This window comes from Musca autumnalis, unplaced genomic scaffold (genome assembly GCF_047663935.1).
Source record: "Musca autumnalis isolate F117 unplaced genomic scaffold, ASM4766393v1 scaffold_1, whole genome shotgun sequence".
In the NCBI taxonomy this organism is placed as follows: Eukaryota; Metazoa; Arthropoda; class Insecta; order Diptera; family Muscidae; genus Musca; species Musca autumnalis.
The window spans coordinates 252424477-252443296 of NW_027411644.1; the positions used below are offsets into that span (position 1 = coordinate 252424477).

At 36.6% G+C, this 18820-nt stretch overlaps 2 protein-coding genes across 4 annotated transcripts in view; both read left to right on the plus strand.

The window, feature by feature from the left end:
• Nucleotides 1-18820, plus strand: part of sba (six-banded) — a 762450-nt gene that overhangs the window by 204892 nt on the left and 538738 nt on the right. The window lies entirely within an intron of this gene.
• LOC141389351 (neprilysin-21-like) lies at nucleotides 13069-18791 on the plus strand. Its single transcript, XM_073960769.1, has one exon. It carries the CDS (start codon nucleotides 14528-14530, stop codon nucleotides 16583-16585), a length of 2058 nt encoding a protein of 685 aa, XP_073816870.1. The 5' UTR covers nucleotides 13069-14527; the 3' UTR covers nucleotides 16586-18791.

Consider the following 18820-nt stretch of genomic DNA (forward strand, 5'->3'; position numbering starts at 1 on the left):
TTTTAATTGGTATCAAAAAGCTGTAATTTTTATGGAAACAGTATAGAAAAACACACAATTTTACCCATGTAATTTCAATAAATTGAAAAAAATGTTAAACGGACGGAACGGGACGTGTACAAAAGTATATATGGACTGAAAGGGGAGACTCTCGGGCATCTTTCTGTGAAAACAGAACTTTGTTCCATGTTGTTCCACAAAAGTTTTAGTCCACTAAATTTGGAATTTCATAAAATTTAGTACCTGAGGAAAAATTAATTAGCTGATGGTGTGTAAATGCTACGGTAATATACTAAAACGATTTTTAAATACCACAGTCCTACCTACCTTACAAAAAAACAATGAAGACAACATTTGTTATAGTTTCCGAGAAATAGCTACGTCTTTCTCCAGAAATTTGCAAAAATTACGTATTTCCCAAAATGGGCAAAATGTTCGTCTTTAGGGACACACCACGCACACACTTTCCAATATTTTGACCCAGTTTTTTGGTTTCCGTAGTTTCCATATGTTTACTATCGAATCCTGTATAGAAATTAAATATCTTTGACAAAACAAAATTTTGATTTTTGGCCAGGAAAATCGATTCCTGAGCCATTGTGCGACGTCTACCAAAATATATCTTTATGGTTATTTGTCGCGAATTATTAAAAAAAAAAATATTTGTTTGGAATCCGATATAAACAAAGCTTTACGACAGTGATCAAAACGATAGTCAGACTATCGATAGTTTGCCAGCTCTAATTACAAGACCAATATTGGTGTTATACGGGAATTACGAAGATATTGGGAAACATTTGGCCTCCAGTTTCACCGTGGTGGATGAATGACTTGTTTTGGGATGTAAGCTAAATTCTTCAACATCAGGCTGTAGAGAAAGATGCCTTCATCGAAGGCAAGAATAGGCAGACCAATTTTATTTTTTGTGGAGCGCTTAAAGCAACATGACCGTTATCCTGCCAATGACATTAAAATTATTGTAGGCGATATTAGAAAAGAGAATATCTTCGATCCAGCAGTCTTGAAATGAAAATCAATGATTTTGATAGGCTTTGCAGCGGTAAAAACATAGTAAGCTGACATGAGCTAAACATCTCGGAATTTATAAGGCCACCTGACTGTCACAAAAAAAAATACCAATTGATCATGGAAGAAAGTCTTGGTTGTACGATCTATCCGACGTGCAAAAATTGACTCGGATCACTATTTTCTTCCAGCAAGATAGGTACCCGATTAAGGATAGTAAATAAAGTACGACCAGACACACCACGGAAGTTTGATATCGGTAAGATATGACAGATATACGCAGCATATTCCACTCAACTGGAATGTTCGATAACATATCAACACATTGGGTAAGTATTGCATATTGCATATCAGAAGCCATCCACCAAGGTACCCATTGTATAAGCAGAAGTGTCATACTGCTGCTGAAGAGAATAATGCAGCATATAGGGCGTTTGTGCAATCAACAGCAACGCGCAGAGTACGAGGGCGGTTCGGAAACTTCTTAGCCTATCAATGAAAGAGAATAGTTAGTTTTTCAAAAATATTTTTATTTTTCAATATAATTTCCTGAAACTTCAATACACTTAGTCCAACGCTCTTCTAGCAATTCTATCCCTTGATTAAATTAGTTTTCCTCAAGGTCTTCAAAGTAGTGGTTTACAACTGTAATTGCATCTTCATTTGAGGTAAAACGCTTGCCAGCAAGGATTTGGAACAAGTAAAAGTCACTGGGAGCTAAATCAGGAGAATAAGGTGGGTGGTCAAGCAACTCGTACTTTAATTCATTGATTTTAGCCATTGTTAAAACACTCTTGTGCGCTGGTGCGTTGTCTTGATGAACAATTATTTTTTTTTGTTGTAAGCCAGGACGTTTTTCTCGAATTTGTACATTTAATTGATCCAAAAGGTTGCAGTAGTACTCTGCATTTATTGTTTTACCCTTTTGCAGATAGTCAATCAATAAAATACCTTTAAAGTCCCAAAAAACCGTTGCCATAATCTTACCAGCCGATTGAATTGTTTTTGCCTTCTTTGGGGCACTTCCTGTAGCTTCAGTTTGGATTGTTCTTTTGTCTCTGGAGTATAGTGGTGGATCCATGTCTCATCAACAGTTATGAAACGACGCTTAAAATCCATTTTATTTCGCTTAAAACGATCCAAACAAGCTTGAGAAATGTTCATTCTTATGCGTTTTTGATCGACTGTTAACAAATGCGGTACCCATCTTGCAGAAAGCTTTTTCATCTGTAGTTCTTCATGCAAAATTAAATGGACTCGATCATTTGAGATGCCCATGATATTAGCAATTTCACGCGCTTTTATTCGTCGATCATTTAATACCATATCATGCACTTTGGCTACAATTTCTGTTGTTGTTGCTGATTTTGGACGTCCACTACGTGGTTCAACTTCAATGCTTGTACGACCACGTTTAAATTCAGCAACCCAATTTTTTACTGTTGCATATGAAGGAGCACTTTCACCTAACACATTCACCATATCATTATGAATTTCTTGTCCCGATAAACATTTTTTTATGTAAATATTTAATGACAGCACGCATTTCTAATTTTTCCATTGTAAAAAATTGCGGATGCGTCTTTTTTGAACACCTGTTTCTATATGAAGGAGTTGCCAGATCGAAACAAAATTTAACATGTGTCCATAACAGAGATGGAAGTTTCCAAAACACTTAACTCCTCCAGAAATTGGTAGGTATAGATCGACGTTTTGATATAGCCCCAATGGAACGGTACCTCCCGATTTTCGTAGTTCTGAAGGTTGTGACGTCAATATCCCACCTAAAGTCTGAAATTTGTTATTTAGTCTTACATGTGGTTATAAAATATTCCAGAAAAGAAGTATAGGTGCGCGGGTTCCTATATCCGCCATAGAAGCTTACCTCTTGATTTTCGGTATTTTGAAGGTTTTGCCGAAAGAACTTTCCGCCAGAAATATAGATCGTCGTTTTGATGGAACGGTACCCACGAATTTCGCAATTTTGAAAGTAAGCTACATTGTCTTACCGAACTTGCTTAAATTTGGTATTTAGTCTTCATCATAAACGAAAGAAAACTAATTCTTCCATTTTACTTCTGTACAACTCGTGGTGGTGTGTATAACAAGTTCGGTCTGGCCGAACTTAACGCCGTTCTTACTTGGTGCGACTTTAATTGTAATCACGAATGTCACAGCTTTGGTTGGGGACTTTCCAAAAACAAACCCTGACAATGACAGTAGAGATTCCCACCTTTGCAATGATGCAAAGTAGGTTGGCGTCATACAAAGGAGATATCTCAAAAATAGGTGATACAAAGTAGTTTGGCATAGGTGGTCAAACAACGGATATATAGCAGTAATCGGAAATGCTTCATATTTTTAATTTTTTCTTCAATGGAAGAACAAAATATCACCATTTTTCCATTTTGTATTGACGAAGATTCCAGGTTTGCTTGGGTGCATTTCAACAAAAGTGATTTATTTAATGAAGACAGACATTACCGGTAAGTTGATCCCAATTGCGTTGCCAAGAGTTGTAGAAATATAGAAAAAGACGCTCAAGGATTCCCAACATCCGTCGTATTTGAAGCAGCGAATGCATGTGTTAGAGTTACCCGAAAGATTGAACAAATATAGTCTATATTTGAACCTGATCTATATCTGGTAGATATATTAGGATGTGTAAAGTATGGGCCAAATCGGTCACTCCCGTCAAGAGATATCAGGCGCACAAGTTTTCCAAATATATTTCTGGGGCAAGTACCTGAAGGAGTGGACGGATATGGCTTATCTTCGAACTTAAACTAAACTTGAACAAAATATTTCGAAGGCCAGATCCGTTCGAGAGTTATCTTGCGCTTTAATCACTACACACGGTGTCATAGAGTTTTTTTCAACTTTCTGGCTATTTTCTCAGGAAGTATGGGCTTGCCCCTTTTGAAACTTATTACTTCGTATAGATGGCAGTGAATACAAGTTGTTACAATAAAAATCAAAGCGATTCGAGAGCAGGTACTAAGCTGAACTTTTCCAAAATTGTATGTGGTAGGTACCCGAACGAGTGGACCAATAGGGTCCATATTGGAACTTCATCTAAGTCTGGTAGAAATTTTACGATGTGCAAAGTATGGACCAAATCGGTTACTCCCTTCAAGAGTTATCGTGCTCACAAATTTTCCGAACATTTGCGAACTTTTTTGGGGGAGGTACCTGAAGTGTGGACCGAATGTCCCATTTTCGAACATAAACTATGTTTGGACAAAATGTTAAGAAGACCAAATGTTGAACCAAATCGGTTCATCCATTCGAGATGAACCGTGCGCATCAGCCAGACAGACAGTCGGACGGACATTGCTAGATCGACTCCAAATTGTCTGAAACGGATTTCGCCCAAACACACTTGGGGTCTAAAACAATTAATACTTAAAACCATGGAATCTCTACTAACAGTTTAGTATAAAAAGCCTTCAGAAGTTTCAATTAACTGACATAATTTCGCATATACATTTATCTAATGAATTGCGTATACATAAATACTAGTTACCAAGCTTTGCCTTCGTCTGCCACAAAAGCAAAATCCTAATATGCCTGAAGATCGGCCTAACCACCCGTGAAACGTAGCATAATGGTTGGATTCGTGGGACTTCGGTAGACTCCTAATTTTTCAATGTATCTCTTAGCTCTAAACAGCTCAACTCGAAAGAGAATTAATTAAATATCACTATAAATGACCTTCGCCCTATTAAGGCAAAAAAAACAAGTGAGCAAAGGCTATAGTCGGGACTGGGCCGACCATGTGATACCCTACACCACTACCCCTGTGCATAAGCTTTTCACTGGTAAACATTTATTTTAGGGAACATAATCCGACTACCACCAAACATATTTTGGTTTTTAATCAAAAAAATATGCTTCTTTCTCTCTGGGACCCCCATAAGCAACCAAAATTTCGACCTGTAGAATGGAAAAATTGGATGCATTACCGACTATTGTGGTATATCCCTTGTTTGAACACCTTCGCCAACCTACTTTACACCAATGTACACGTAATATTTTCTTCTTCCATTGACAGGCTTTGCCGTTGAAATAACCCTACTAGAAATCGATATATTCACAAAGAATAAAATTTTGAATTTGTGTCCACATGAGTTTTTCCCCATTCCGATCCCTAAATATTATCCGACTATCACCATAATCAATAGGCATCTTCCTCTGTGGGGCCCCCATCAACCCCCAAAAATTCGTGACTATCCGATCAAAATTCCAACCTGTAGCGTGATTACAAAAAATGGAAAAATTGGATATAATATATTTTGCGATATCTCGGTTGTTTGCCCACTTACGCCAACATACTTTGCGTACATATAAAGGACATCTTTTCTTATTCCATTGGCGGGCTTTCCTTTTGGAATACTCCTACTAGAAGCAGAAATATTCGCATAAGAAAAAAACGTTGCATTTTCTCCACATAACCTTTTCGCTTATTCCGACTCCTGAATATTATCCGACCATCACCAAAATAATAGGTTTCTTCCTCTGTGGGACCCGCATAAAATTCCAAAAACTTCGTGACGATCCGATCAAAATTGCGACCTGTAGCGTCATCGGAAAATGGGATGCATTACCGACTATTGCGATATCTCTGTTGTTTGAGCAGCTACGACAACCTACTTTACATCATTGTAAAGGTGATATTTTCTACTTTCCTTGCTTTTGATACACCTCTTAAAGAAACAAAGATATTGGCTTTGAAATAAAACGTTGACCATTCTCCAAATAAGTTTTTGACCATTCCGACCCCTGAATATTATCCGACCATCATTAAAATCAGTAGGCTTCTTGCTCTGTGGGACCCCCATTAACCCCCAAAATTTCGTGACGATCCGATCAAAATTGGGACCTGTAGCGTGATTACAAAAAAATCGGAAAATGGGATGCATTATCGACTATTGCCATATCTCTGCTATTTCACCACCTACGACAACCTACTTTACATCGTTGTAAAGGTGATATTTTCTACTTTCCTTGCCAGGTTTTGCTTTTGATATACCTCTTAAAGAAACAGTGATATTGGCTTTGAACTAAAATGTTGACTTTTCTCCAAATAAGTTTTTGCCCATTCCGACCCCTAAATATTATCCGACCATCACCAAAATCAATAGGCTTCTTTCTTTTTGGGACCCCCATTAACCCCCAAAAATTCGTGACGATCCGATCAAAATTGGGACCTGTAGCGTGATTTCCAAAAAAATGGATAAATGGGATGTATTACCGACTATTGCGATATCTCCGTTATTTGGTTACCTACGCCATCCTAGTTTACATTATTGTAAAGACGGGATCTTCTACTTCCATAGTCAGGCTTTGCTTTTGGAAAGTTTCCAACCAAAGCTCTGATATTCGTCAATATAATTAAAATCGCAAAAATGAAAATTGAGGTTTTATTTGCTAGTATTGTGATATCTTCGTTGTTTGATCACCTACGAGTACCAACTTTACATCATTAGAAAGGTTATATTTTCTACTTTCATTGTCAGGTTTTGCTTTTGGTATACCCCATATAGAAGCTGAGATATTCGTTTTGGAAAAAAACGTTGTCTTTTTATCCACCTAAGTTTTTTGCCCTCTCCGACCCCTAATTATTATCCGACCATCACCAAAATCAATAGGCTTCTTCCCCTCCGGGACCCCCATCAATATCCAAAATTTCGTGACGATCCGATCAAAATTGCGACCTGTAGCGTGATTACAAGGTTTAGATGGACAGACGGACAGACGGACAGACGGACGGACGGACGGACTGACGGACGGACACACATAGCCAGATCGACTCAGCTCGTCGAGACATTAATTTTGGTATATATAAGTATGGGTCTACGACCATTATTTCGATGCGTTACAAACTTTTTGGCCAAAACCAACTTATAATACCCTCCCCACATAGTGGTGTAGGGTATAAAAATAAAAAATAAAAAATTACCTACACTTTCTGGCGACATGCTTTCGTTAAAATAATGGGTTACTAAGGAAATTTTTGTAATGAGTTTTCTGCCGCGTATCTGACATCCCCAACATCTCTCCAAGATGTAAAAATATCCCAATAAATGTTCTATTTTATACTGTCTATCATCTAAGAACGTTTAAATATACATAATCATAGTATCATTAAATAGATTTAATACTGATGTTTACATTCTATCATAACACAAAGTCGCCACTCCATTTAATTAAGGAAATAATTGGTCATCATAAATAATGGCAATTATCGGAATTCATGTTGTCACTTATGGTATAAACGATATCTCACAGTAAATTGTGATATTTTTAGCATTCATCATAATCTTGCCATATACAGAAGTCTTTAACTTCAATATCGTTGTTTTCTGCTGTTGTTGTTGTTGTTTGCTTTGCGAAAGCTATCATCATAAATATAAAATTATCCAGTTACACCTCTTTCTGTGTCTGAACGTCGTCATCTCATCCTTATCATAGTACAAAAAAACAAACTTGAATGCATCGTATCCCCTCATCGTGCCAGTAGGACGACACACAATTGTCAATTAAGAAAAAATATACATAGTTGAGTATGAAAAGTAAACTATAAATATGGACCACATCATCATAATACACGAAATTATGTGAACAGAAAAAACAAATCTTTTAACTGAAAAAAAAGAAAACCCACCATAAAAAGGCAGCAGTATCAACATTGAAAATAATATCAAAAAAAGTTGTTGAAGGACAGGATATACATGTTTAAAAAGATTGAAAATTGTACGTTACAATCAAAGAACAATAACAACAACAAAATATTTGAGCAACCATAACTAGTCGTTGTTCTTCTTGTGGTCGGTCTCTGCCCACCGACACACTACACCACACCACACTATTTGGCACTCAGCACTCAGATTTATCTGACATTGTCCACCTATGTAAAGAAGTTGTGAAGCCTGCCAATCCTTGCCAGAAAACCAAGTGTTCAAGTTATGATGGCTAAGGGAATAACGTATTAAAAGGTAATAAAAATTTTTATAATCAACAACTACCAAGCATCATCCAACAACAGCAAGAACAACAACAGCAACACAACATCATTGTCCTCATTCTTATTGCCTTCGTCATCTTTATCATCTCAAACGTACGTATGTAAGTAAAATTGCACGCAAATGTATAAATAAATGAAGGGAAACGAGAGTAATGTTGTGTGAACAGTGGGACAAATTATGCTCGCCCGTGCTAAGAGAAACAAGTAAGAAAAGCGAAGTGAATAGGAACACTTAGTTTAATTTCGTTTTATTACAGGAGTAGTAAATATATCTACCTTCACAACAGCTCATATGGGGCGACATTTTTTTCCTTTCCAAAACAGGGACCAATATTTACAATTTTCCGAATTGAGCGAAATACATAAATTGGGCAATACCGACTAGTCCTAAACCTGGATATTCTGGATTTGGATAGGTAACAACATCGGGAGCACCGTTCTATGGAGGCTGTATGAAACGTTGACCTGAACCGATAAATTTCAGGAGGAAATCTTTGTAACTCCAGCAAAGACTAAATACCAAATAATGTGGCTAAAACTTTCAAAATAAGGAGAATTGGGAGGACCTTTCTATAGGGGCAATATAAAAACAGGGAGCAATACCGAAACATTTCAAAGTTTTATACCACCAACGGAGACTAAATATTTAATTTCATCCGTTTCGATGGGATATTGATGACACAACCTTCAAAATACCGAAAAACGGGAAGTACGCTTCTATGCGGTTATTTGAAGAAAATGGCTTATACTGATAATTCTCTTCTGCAATATTTTATATACCCATGGCAGTTTAAATACTAAATTGCATATCGGTGGTATATTGAAGACGCAACTTTCAAAATACCGAAAATAGGGAGGTACCGTTCTATGGGGGCTATATGAAGACGTGGACCTACACCGACAAATTTCAGGTGGAAAGTTTTATACCCTTAAGGAAGACTTAAACCAAATTTCTGCAATTTCGGATGGATATTGAGGGCAGAACCTTCAAAATACCAGAAATCAGGAGGTACCGTTTTATGGTGGCTATATGAAGACGTGGACCTGTGCTGACAAATTTCAGGTGGAAAGTTTTATACCCCCAAGGAAGACTAAATGCCAAATTTCAGTCATTTCGGCAGAATATTGAGGCCACAACCTTCTCAATACAGAAAATAGGGAGGTACCGTTCTATGGAGGCTATATGAAGACGTGGACCTAAACCGAAAAATTTCATGTTGAAAGTTTTATACCCTCAAGAAAGACTTAAACCAAATGTCAGCCATTTCGTTGGAATAATGAGGCCACAATACCTCAAAATACCAAAAACCGGGAAGAACCGTTCTATAGGGGCTATATGAAGGCGTTGGTTTGTGGTCAAATGAGACTAATACATTCAAAATATCCTAAAGTGACGCGTACTATATATGGGGGCTATACCAAAACGTGCACCTAAATAAACCAACTTTGGTAGAAATGTTTTTAGCCTCTGGAGACACAAAACACCAAATTACAACCAATTCGGTGGTAAAATGGGACAAATATCCTAAAAATTCCTTAAAACGACAACGCGTCACGCGACACTTTGTATGTGGGCTATACGAAAACATGGACCTACATAGCCCGCTTTCAATATCAAAAGTCCTACGTACATATAATAGGTTCTACCAAAATTTCATCCACCTACTTCAACCCTACATGTGGCCTAGCCAACGCAATCGTTGCATCTCAATACGTTTATCTATACGGATGTGGTTGTATAGCAGATTCGGCTAGTGGTTCATACGACGTTGATATTCACCGTCAACGCAGATTGGTCCATAGATTTTTCGAAGATTTTTCCTCTCAAACACAGTGCTTGGTGCTTGACCTTGTCTGCTTGCGCAAGTACCCAGGCTTCGGAACCATACATCAGCACGGATAGTATCAGTGTTTTGTAAAGCGTTGTTTTTGTTTGACGAGATGTTGCTTTGTTCATAAACTGCTTGCATAAGCCAAAGTTGCATCTGTTGGCCAATATAATTTTTCTTTTTATTTCACAACTGATGTTGTTTGTTGTGTTTACTACCTCAAAATTATTATAGGAACCAACGTCAATAGTTGGTCCGATCTCTATGGACGCATTGCGCGACGACACCATCAACTTGGTCTTCTCGCCGTTCACCGCCAGACTCACTTTAGCATATTCCCTTTCGACTTTTGCAAAGGTATCAGTTACTTCTTTTACCGATCGACCCATGATGTCCATGTCATCAGCATAAGCGAGTAACATATGGCTGTTTGTATATATCGTGCGACTTCTTTTGACCTTTGCATCTCGTATAACCTTTTCCAGCAGAATGTTGAATAAGTCACACGATTGGCTGTCTAATTTCCTGAAACCTCCTTTGGTACCAAACTCTTCGGAGAGGATTTTTCCTATTTTAACTGAGGTCCTAGTATCAGTTAATGTCATTCTACAAAACCGTATAAGCTTTGCAGGGATACCAAATTCAGACATGGCTTGGAATACCGTTAAACGTAGGGGGCTATCGAAGGCTGCTTTGTAATCGACAAAAAGGTGGTAGGTGTTGATCTGCATCTCTTTGGTCTTCTACAGGATTTGCCGCAGGGTAAATATCTGGTGTATTTGCCAGGAATAAAGCGGCATTGGTATGGTCCAATTATTTCATTGACCATAGGCTTTAGTCGTTCGCATAATATCCCTGACACGTTCTTGTAGGCAATAGGGAGAAGGCGTATGCCTCTATAGTTAAAGCATACAGTTTTATCTCATTTCTTGTGGGTAGGGCACAGGGGGCTCACTTCCCAATCGTCGGCTACTCGTTCTTCCTGCCAGATGGTGCTAACTAGCTGATGCATACACCTTATCAGCGTGTCGCTTCCGGTTTTTAACAGCTCGGCTGGTAAGCTATCGGCTTCTGCTGCCTTATTTTTCTTCAGCCGGTTTATTGCTGTCTTTACCTCATCTTGGCTGGGCGGTATACATTTAATAACATATTCTGGGATTGGACATGTGGTATCTTCGTCGTCTTCGCTACTATTGGACACCAACAGTTTGATAAAATGCTCTTTCCATATCCTGAGCACACTATCTGTATCACTTACCGTATTACCTTGCTGGTCTCTACAGGAGGATGTGCCTGTACCAAAGCCATCTATTTGATGTTTCACTCTTTGGTAGAACTTTCGGACTTCATTCTGGCTGCTGTACATATCGATTTTTTCACACTCCCGCTTTTCCATTTCTCTCTTTTTCCTCCCCTCTCCTTTTCTCCTGATATCTCTCTGGTGCGCTACGCGATGCTACTGATTGTAACGTAGCCCTATACGCCGCATTTTTCTCTTCGGTAGCAGCACGTCACTCCTAGTCATACCAAGGATTCCTTGGTGGAGGTCTCTGGTATCCAAGTATTAATTTTGCAGCTGTTTGTGCTGATAAGTCATCGGGACGAGGAGTGCTTTCATTAGGCAATTGGGTCAGTTCAGTGGAATATGCTGTGGCTATCTGTTGTGTTTGCAGCCTACCGATGTCCAACTTCCGTGTTGTATCTGTTCGTGTTTTATTTTTAACGTTTAGACGGTTACGTACCTTTGCTGCAACAAGGTAGTGGTCCGAATCTATGCTTGCTCCTCTGAACGATCGACATCCAACACGCTCGATGAATGTTTTCCATCTATCACAACATGATGAATTTGATTTATTGTTGTTTGATCTGGCGACAGCCAGGTGCCCTTATGAATATCGAGGTGCTTAAATCATACCATTGTCAGATGTATCACTGTGAATAATGAATTTCCCTGCTGTTAGGCCATAGATATTCTCCTTTCCAATTTTGGTATTAAAATCGCCTAGAATAATTTTAATATCATGGGCAGGGCAAAGGTATTAAGTTTCTTCTAAGCGCTGGTAAAATATATCTTTGTTCTGTTCGTCCTTGTCTTCAGTGGAAGCATGAGCGAAAAAAAACTGATGTTGAAGAATTTAGCCTTTAACCGAATGGTAGCGAGTCTTTCATTCACTGGAGATCCGATGTTTTAACCTCCGACCAATTACAAATCCGTATAATTCGTAATATACCTAATATTCATAAAAAAGGAGATGTACTTAACTTTTGAAGAATAAATTTTAAAATAAAAATTAACTAAAAACAATTAATCCTTGCGTGAACGGATAATTCAAGATCGCTATGTTATATAGCGTGAGATAAAGGCAATCTTGGACATTTCTTCCACCACCTAACATTTGATATTGCATGAACACCTGGCCGCAAAAATAGATTCTTCTCGTTAGATCCAGCAAAATACGACAATTGCTCAAAAAAGCTCTTGTGGATTGGTGCCAAGAAATTGCGTTTATAAAATCGTCACAGACGAATTTTGGATCTATGCTTTGACAGCCTTGTTCAAATAATCGTTTTCGTCAAAATACCTGAAATCGGGCGGTACCGTTATATGGGGGCCCATACCAAAACATGAACCGATATAGTCCATGCTCGAACTTGACAAGACCCGAAACAAAAGACCTATCTTTCTAAAATTTCATTGTCCTATCTCAATTTTTGTGGATGCTCTAGTGATTATCACAGACGGTAATCAGAAAGAAAAAATACAACAAATTGAATAACTTATCTCTTTATACCCTCATCCTTTAGCCTAGAAAAGGTATATACAATAGGGTATATACAATTTGATACGACCAAAAATGTGCCTCATCGATAAAGTGAATTTTAAGAGCACCTCTCGAATCGGGTTGAATTTTTTCAGTAGGTTGTCGTTGCGGTTCCCTTTACAACGGTACAATGTTTTTATTTCCGGATATATTGGCCCAATTGCTCCAAGAAACCCTGACGGCACCAACCAAAATGGCAAATCCGCAAGATAATTCTCGCAGGGAGTTTCTGATTGGTGCATATTGTGCTCATCGTATTATTTCATGCAGTCATGTATCAGGTTGGAATACGGATTGTATCGGTCCACTTCTTCGGGTACCACCCACACAAAATTCGGATAATGTGAAGTTTAAGAGCTCCTCTCGGATCGTTTTGAAATTTTTTCAGTAAGTTTTCCTTACGGCTCCCTTTACGACGGTAAAATTTTTTTCTTGCGCAAGTCCACACTTCCTGAGATATTGCCTTAAAAGTTCCATGGAATCCTGACGGCACCAACCAAAATAGCAAATCCTTAAGATTATTCTCGGAGGGAGTTTCTGATTGTTGCATACTGTGCACGTCGTATTATTTCATCCAGTCATGTATCAGGTTCGAATGATTGTATCGGTCCACTTCTTAGGATACCTCCTACACAAAATTCGGATAATGTTAAGTTTAAGAGCTCCTCTCGGATCGTTTTGAATTTTTGTTCAGTAAGTTTTCCTTGCGGCTCCCTTTACGACGGTATAATTTTTTTCTTGCGCAAGTCCATGGTTCCTGCGATATTGGCCTAAAAGCTCCAAGAAGCCCTGACGACATCAACCAAAATGGTATATCCGCAAGATATTTCTCGCAGGGAGTTTCTGATTGGTTCAGACTTAGCACATCATATTGCTTCATCCAGTCATGTATCAGGTTGTACCTCCCATACAAAATTCAAATAAAGTGAAGTTTAATAGTTCGTCTCGCATCGTTTTGATTTTGTTCAGTAGCTTGGACGAGTGGCTTCATTTACAACGGTACATTTTGTCCGGAGTAAGTCAATACGTCCTAAGATAATGGCCCAAAAGTTCGAAAACACTGCCGGCACATACTAAAATGACAATTGTGCAAGATAACTCTAAAACTTTTTCAAAAATTTCTTTCAAACTTAGTAATATAATATTTCGAATCCTTTATGAGGAAGTTTGGTTACTAAAAATGTTTGGTATATACAAATATGTCGATGGTTTGGTATAGCCTCACATTGCGGTACATACATATTTTAAAGCAAACTCGTGACACGTGTTAACACATAAAAATTGTACTAAAACTTTGGCAATTTTAGAATATAGTAAAACTAAAAATTTAAAGGGGCTGCAGCCTAAAAAATCCGGCATCGATTTTTTAATAATAATATAATAATTATATTCGTACTGATACCAGAAATCAAAACAGGTCAATGCACCGAAATACAGATATGTGTATTTATTTAAGTTCTATAGAACGAGTAAAATAAAACAAATAGAAACGTTTAATTTTATTTGTTTTCATACCATGCATTGTTTCACTTGTTTCGCCGGATGCCTACAAATTAGGAGGAATGACCGCCAAAATGTAACACAAATTGTGGATGGAATTCTGAGACATATGACTTAGGAGACGTATGAATTTCAATCCAATTTTGATGTTTTTATACGAAGCCGATTAACCAGTTCTCGTATTTGTCAAATGTGTTAATTGCAAAGACAAGCTCTAGAACTCATGACATTTAAAATCGGTTTATAGACTCAAATGGGATTGCTTCGAAATTAGTACATCAATAATATTAAAAAGATATAGAGTTTATCGCGCGAATATTAAAATGTGGAAAACAATTTCAGTTTCATTAGTAATGTGTATACTACAATTATCACAAACCACCAACTCAACACCAACAAATTTTCCAGGGTCAAATGAAAATAGTGCTATTAAACAAAGAGCTTATCGTCAAAATAAATTTCAAGAAATTGGCAAATTTATGAATATTACGGCAGATCCATGTGACAATTTCTATAAATTTGCCTGTGGCAATTGGAGGCATTATCATCCTGCAAATGCCGATGAAACTCAAAGAGATGCCCTAACAGAGGCCCATAAAGAATTCCTGTACAATCTGGAAAACATACTAACACCGAAAGATTTTGGAGATTTCAGTGAGCCAGAAATAAAATTGAAAAATCTTTATGATTCATGTTTAAGTTTGCAACAACTACAACAAAGGGAGTATAATGCGAAGCTAAACGAACTTGCCAAAGAATTTGGTGGAATGCCATTGTTGGAAGGTGATGGCTGGAGGGAGCAACAATTTGATTGGCAAAAAACCATAGCCCAGATATCGCACAAATATGGATTGAATATTATTGTGGGCTTTGAAATTGCTCCCCTTAATCAATCTCAAAATGAAATTTATTTTAGACCTCAAGATTTTCCCATACAAAATGATTTCCTGGAACATCGTGATGTTTATCGTGGAGAGGTGTTAGAACTGTTGAAAACTCACTTTAATCTGGATGAAGTAAAGGCTCTGGAAGTGGCCCAAGGACTTGTGGAATTTGAACTGAAGTTATGGAAAGCCAAAGTGGAAGATGCCAATGCCCCAAGTAATCCCATTTCCATTGATGAACTTCAAACGAAGTTCTCCCTCGACTTGGATGTATATCAGTTTATGGAAATTACATATGGTTCCATTCCTCATAGTTTGCAGGCAGATATAACAGTATATCTGGAAAAAGTTATCGATATTATAAAATCAACACCCAAACAATTGGTGGCAAATTATATATTTTATAATTTGCAAAAACATTTTCAATTCAAAATACCCAATGACCACAATAAACTGAAATCGGAGTGTCTCATTAAAATAGAGCAACTTTTGCCAAAGGTTATCAGTCATCTCTATTATCGAAAATATAAATTGGAACGTTATAAAAAACCTTTGTACGAAATGTGGAATTCCATAAAAGCAACAATACAAAAGGCTTTGGAATCACCCAAAATGTTCTGGAACGACAATGAATTTAGAAATTTCAGCTTGGCAAAATTACAATCCTTGGAAATGGTAATAGCTTCTTATCAAGAAAACAACTTCACCACAGAATATCAAACCCTTACCATATCCCCGCATGATTTTGTTGAAAATCTCAAGTCATTGCTAAGCTTTAAGGCCTATCAAACACGACAAACTCTACATCAAAAACCAGAACTTGTTGAATTTGGCCTTGATATGTTTTTACCCAGCTATGTGCCAACGGCAAATAAAGTCATTGTTCCTGTTTCAATTTTAGGAGATAATTTTATTTGGTCTGAATACAATTCACATAATTTAAATTATGCCCATTTGGGCTTTACTCTAGCTCATGAGATGATGCATGCATTTAACGGTGCGGCTCGTTATTATGATTATTTGGGTAGACTTATTACGAATACATGGGATATTGAAGAGGAATTTGTGCAGCACGAAGAATGCCTTTATAATCAATATCACAATTACACCTTTGGTGGTCGTCATTTGCCTCAGGATAAAATGCAAGAGGAAAATGCTGCTGATAATGAGGGCATTTTAATCACCTTGGAATCCTATCGTAATTGGTTAGGGAATGCAGCTCGTTCTGATGTGGAAGACCAATTGTCGCTTGAAATGATACCCGATTTGAGTTACAATCCTGAGCAGGTATTTTTCATCTATTATGCCCAACTGTGGTGTTCCGATACATTTAATGCGAATACTTTAGTGAAGGCAGCTACCGATGTTCACGTTCCCGATGAATTCCGAGCCTACGTGCCATTGACAAATTTACCACAATTTTCCAAAGCATTTAAGTGCCATAAGGACACAGCAATGAACCCGTCGGTTAAATGTAAACAATTGTTCCTTTTGTAGATGATGTTTTTAATGTAGATATTAATAATTTATGAATAAAATGTATTATCCTATCATCCTACACACATAACAAGACGGCTATATAAAATAGAATTTTATTACTCCCAATAGCATATTGAAATAAAAGTTTTATTGAATGACGGAGATCGTTACGTTATATCGATAATATTTGTCATTGATTTTGAATCAACGTAGAATGAAAAATGTTTCAATGAAAAAGATTTCAATGAGTTGCATTAAAGTAAAATTTATACATACTTGCAATTATGTAATTATGTAATGAATCATTTTCATTAATATTAACGATAGTTAAAATAACGAAAGGGTTTCATTAATACCATGAAATAGTTTTAATACATTAATGAATTATTTCACTACATTAATGATATTTCACTTATTTACACTGAAAGAAAATTACGTTGTATCAATGAAATTTGTCATTGATTTTGAGCCAACGCAAGACTTTATTGTATTAATGAAGAAGTTTCATCGAGTTTCATAAAATAACTTTCATTATTGTTTCATAGTGTTAATGTGAAATGTTCATAGCAATAATAGCTTTGTAACTTCTAACTAATTTATTGAATTAATAAAGAAGTATCATTGCATATTTGAGGAAATTTCATTGGAATAATGACGAAACTCGTTATTGTTATATAACGAAACTTTTCATTTATTCAATGAAACTCTACGTTGGTTCAAAATCAATGAAACATTTTTTCTTTCAGTGTAATGATAGTTTTTCATGCCCTTATTAGCCAATCATTAATGAAGTCTTACATTAGCTTAAAATCAATGGCAAATTTAATCGATATATGGGGTTTCTTCTGGGTTACTAACCCAAACATTTTTCAATTATCTCAGGAAGTATTGACTTGCTCATAAAAAAATTATATCATTATGATTGGCACCACAGGGACTACCTTCGGTGTAAATTCAAAGACGATTCTGAACAGGCCTTAAGTAGCGTCTAATGAAAATTTTGAACTTTAGTGAGGTAGATACCCGTAGGATTTGTCTTTTCTATCGATATTATCGGATTAAAAATCCCGAACCTAAAATACATTGATATAAAGAGTAATTAGAAATTGTCGGTTGTGTGGATGTGAAAAGTAAGTCCGTTGTCACACGTAAAAATTTTTCGGAAAAGTAAATTGTATCTTTGTGTCAAAAGATACAACTGTTTTTTTTCTCCTTTATATTTCTGTGAAGTACTTGTACAAAATGTCTACAAAAGTACACGCAAAAAAACGGCCTCTCTAACATATGTCCCAAACATATTTTGCAGCAAACATATATATGTTTGCAACAGTCTCAAACATAATATATGTTTGGGTCTGCAAACAAATATATGTTTGGGTGGAAACAAATATATGTCTGGGTGCAAACATATATATGTTTGCGTGCAAAAATATTTATGTTTGGGTGCAAAGATATATATGTTTGGGTGCAAACAAAGATATGTTTGGGTTGAAACAATTTTATGTTTGGGTGCAAACATTTTATATGTTTGGGTGCAATAAAATAGAAACCCAAAAGGCACAAAAAAAAAACAAACACATGCACCGGTGGGCGCTTACTGAGAGCAAGGGAGCGTAAAATTCAATGTAAAACACTTTAAAATGTGTGCTCACTTGCTCTCAATAAGAACTCACTGGCTATCTCTATAGTATACACACAAATGTTGTGGTGTTTTATTGAAAGGCAAAAGAACAACAAACACATAGGTACATACAAAATTCCAAAGAAATACATAACACACTTTAATAAAAGAAAAACTGATTGAAATAATTTGTAAATAGTCACACTTTTAAAAAGGAAAAATATATGGCAAATAACAAAATTCATTTGCAATTCCATTTGAAAAAAATTAAAAAAAATTTTCGCGAGCACATCTACGTTTTTTGGTATAGAGTTAAAGGAAAACAATCTGGTTTCAAATCTGCTCGCGTTCACGAAATTGGCCGATGCGCGCAAAAGTTATAGCGGTTTTTATCCTCTTATAAAGAAAAAATATTTTAAAATTTCTTATTTTTTGTATTGAGAAAATGTAAGCATATATCAGTAACAGCATTTGATATCCATCCGTAGATGCACCAAAATTTCCAAAATGTGTTTTTATTTTCGCGGAAAATCAAAAAAATTAAAACAATCTGGCAATAAATTTAAATTATACTAACTCAGAGTCCGTATAAACCTCTAAAAACTAAATTAAAAATATGTACGTACAGAAAC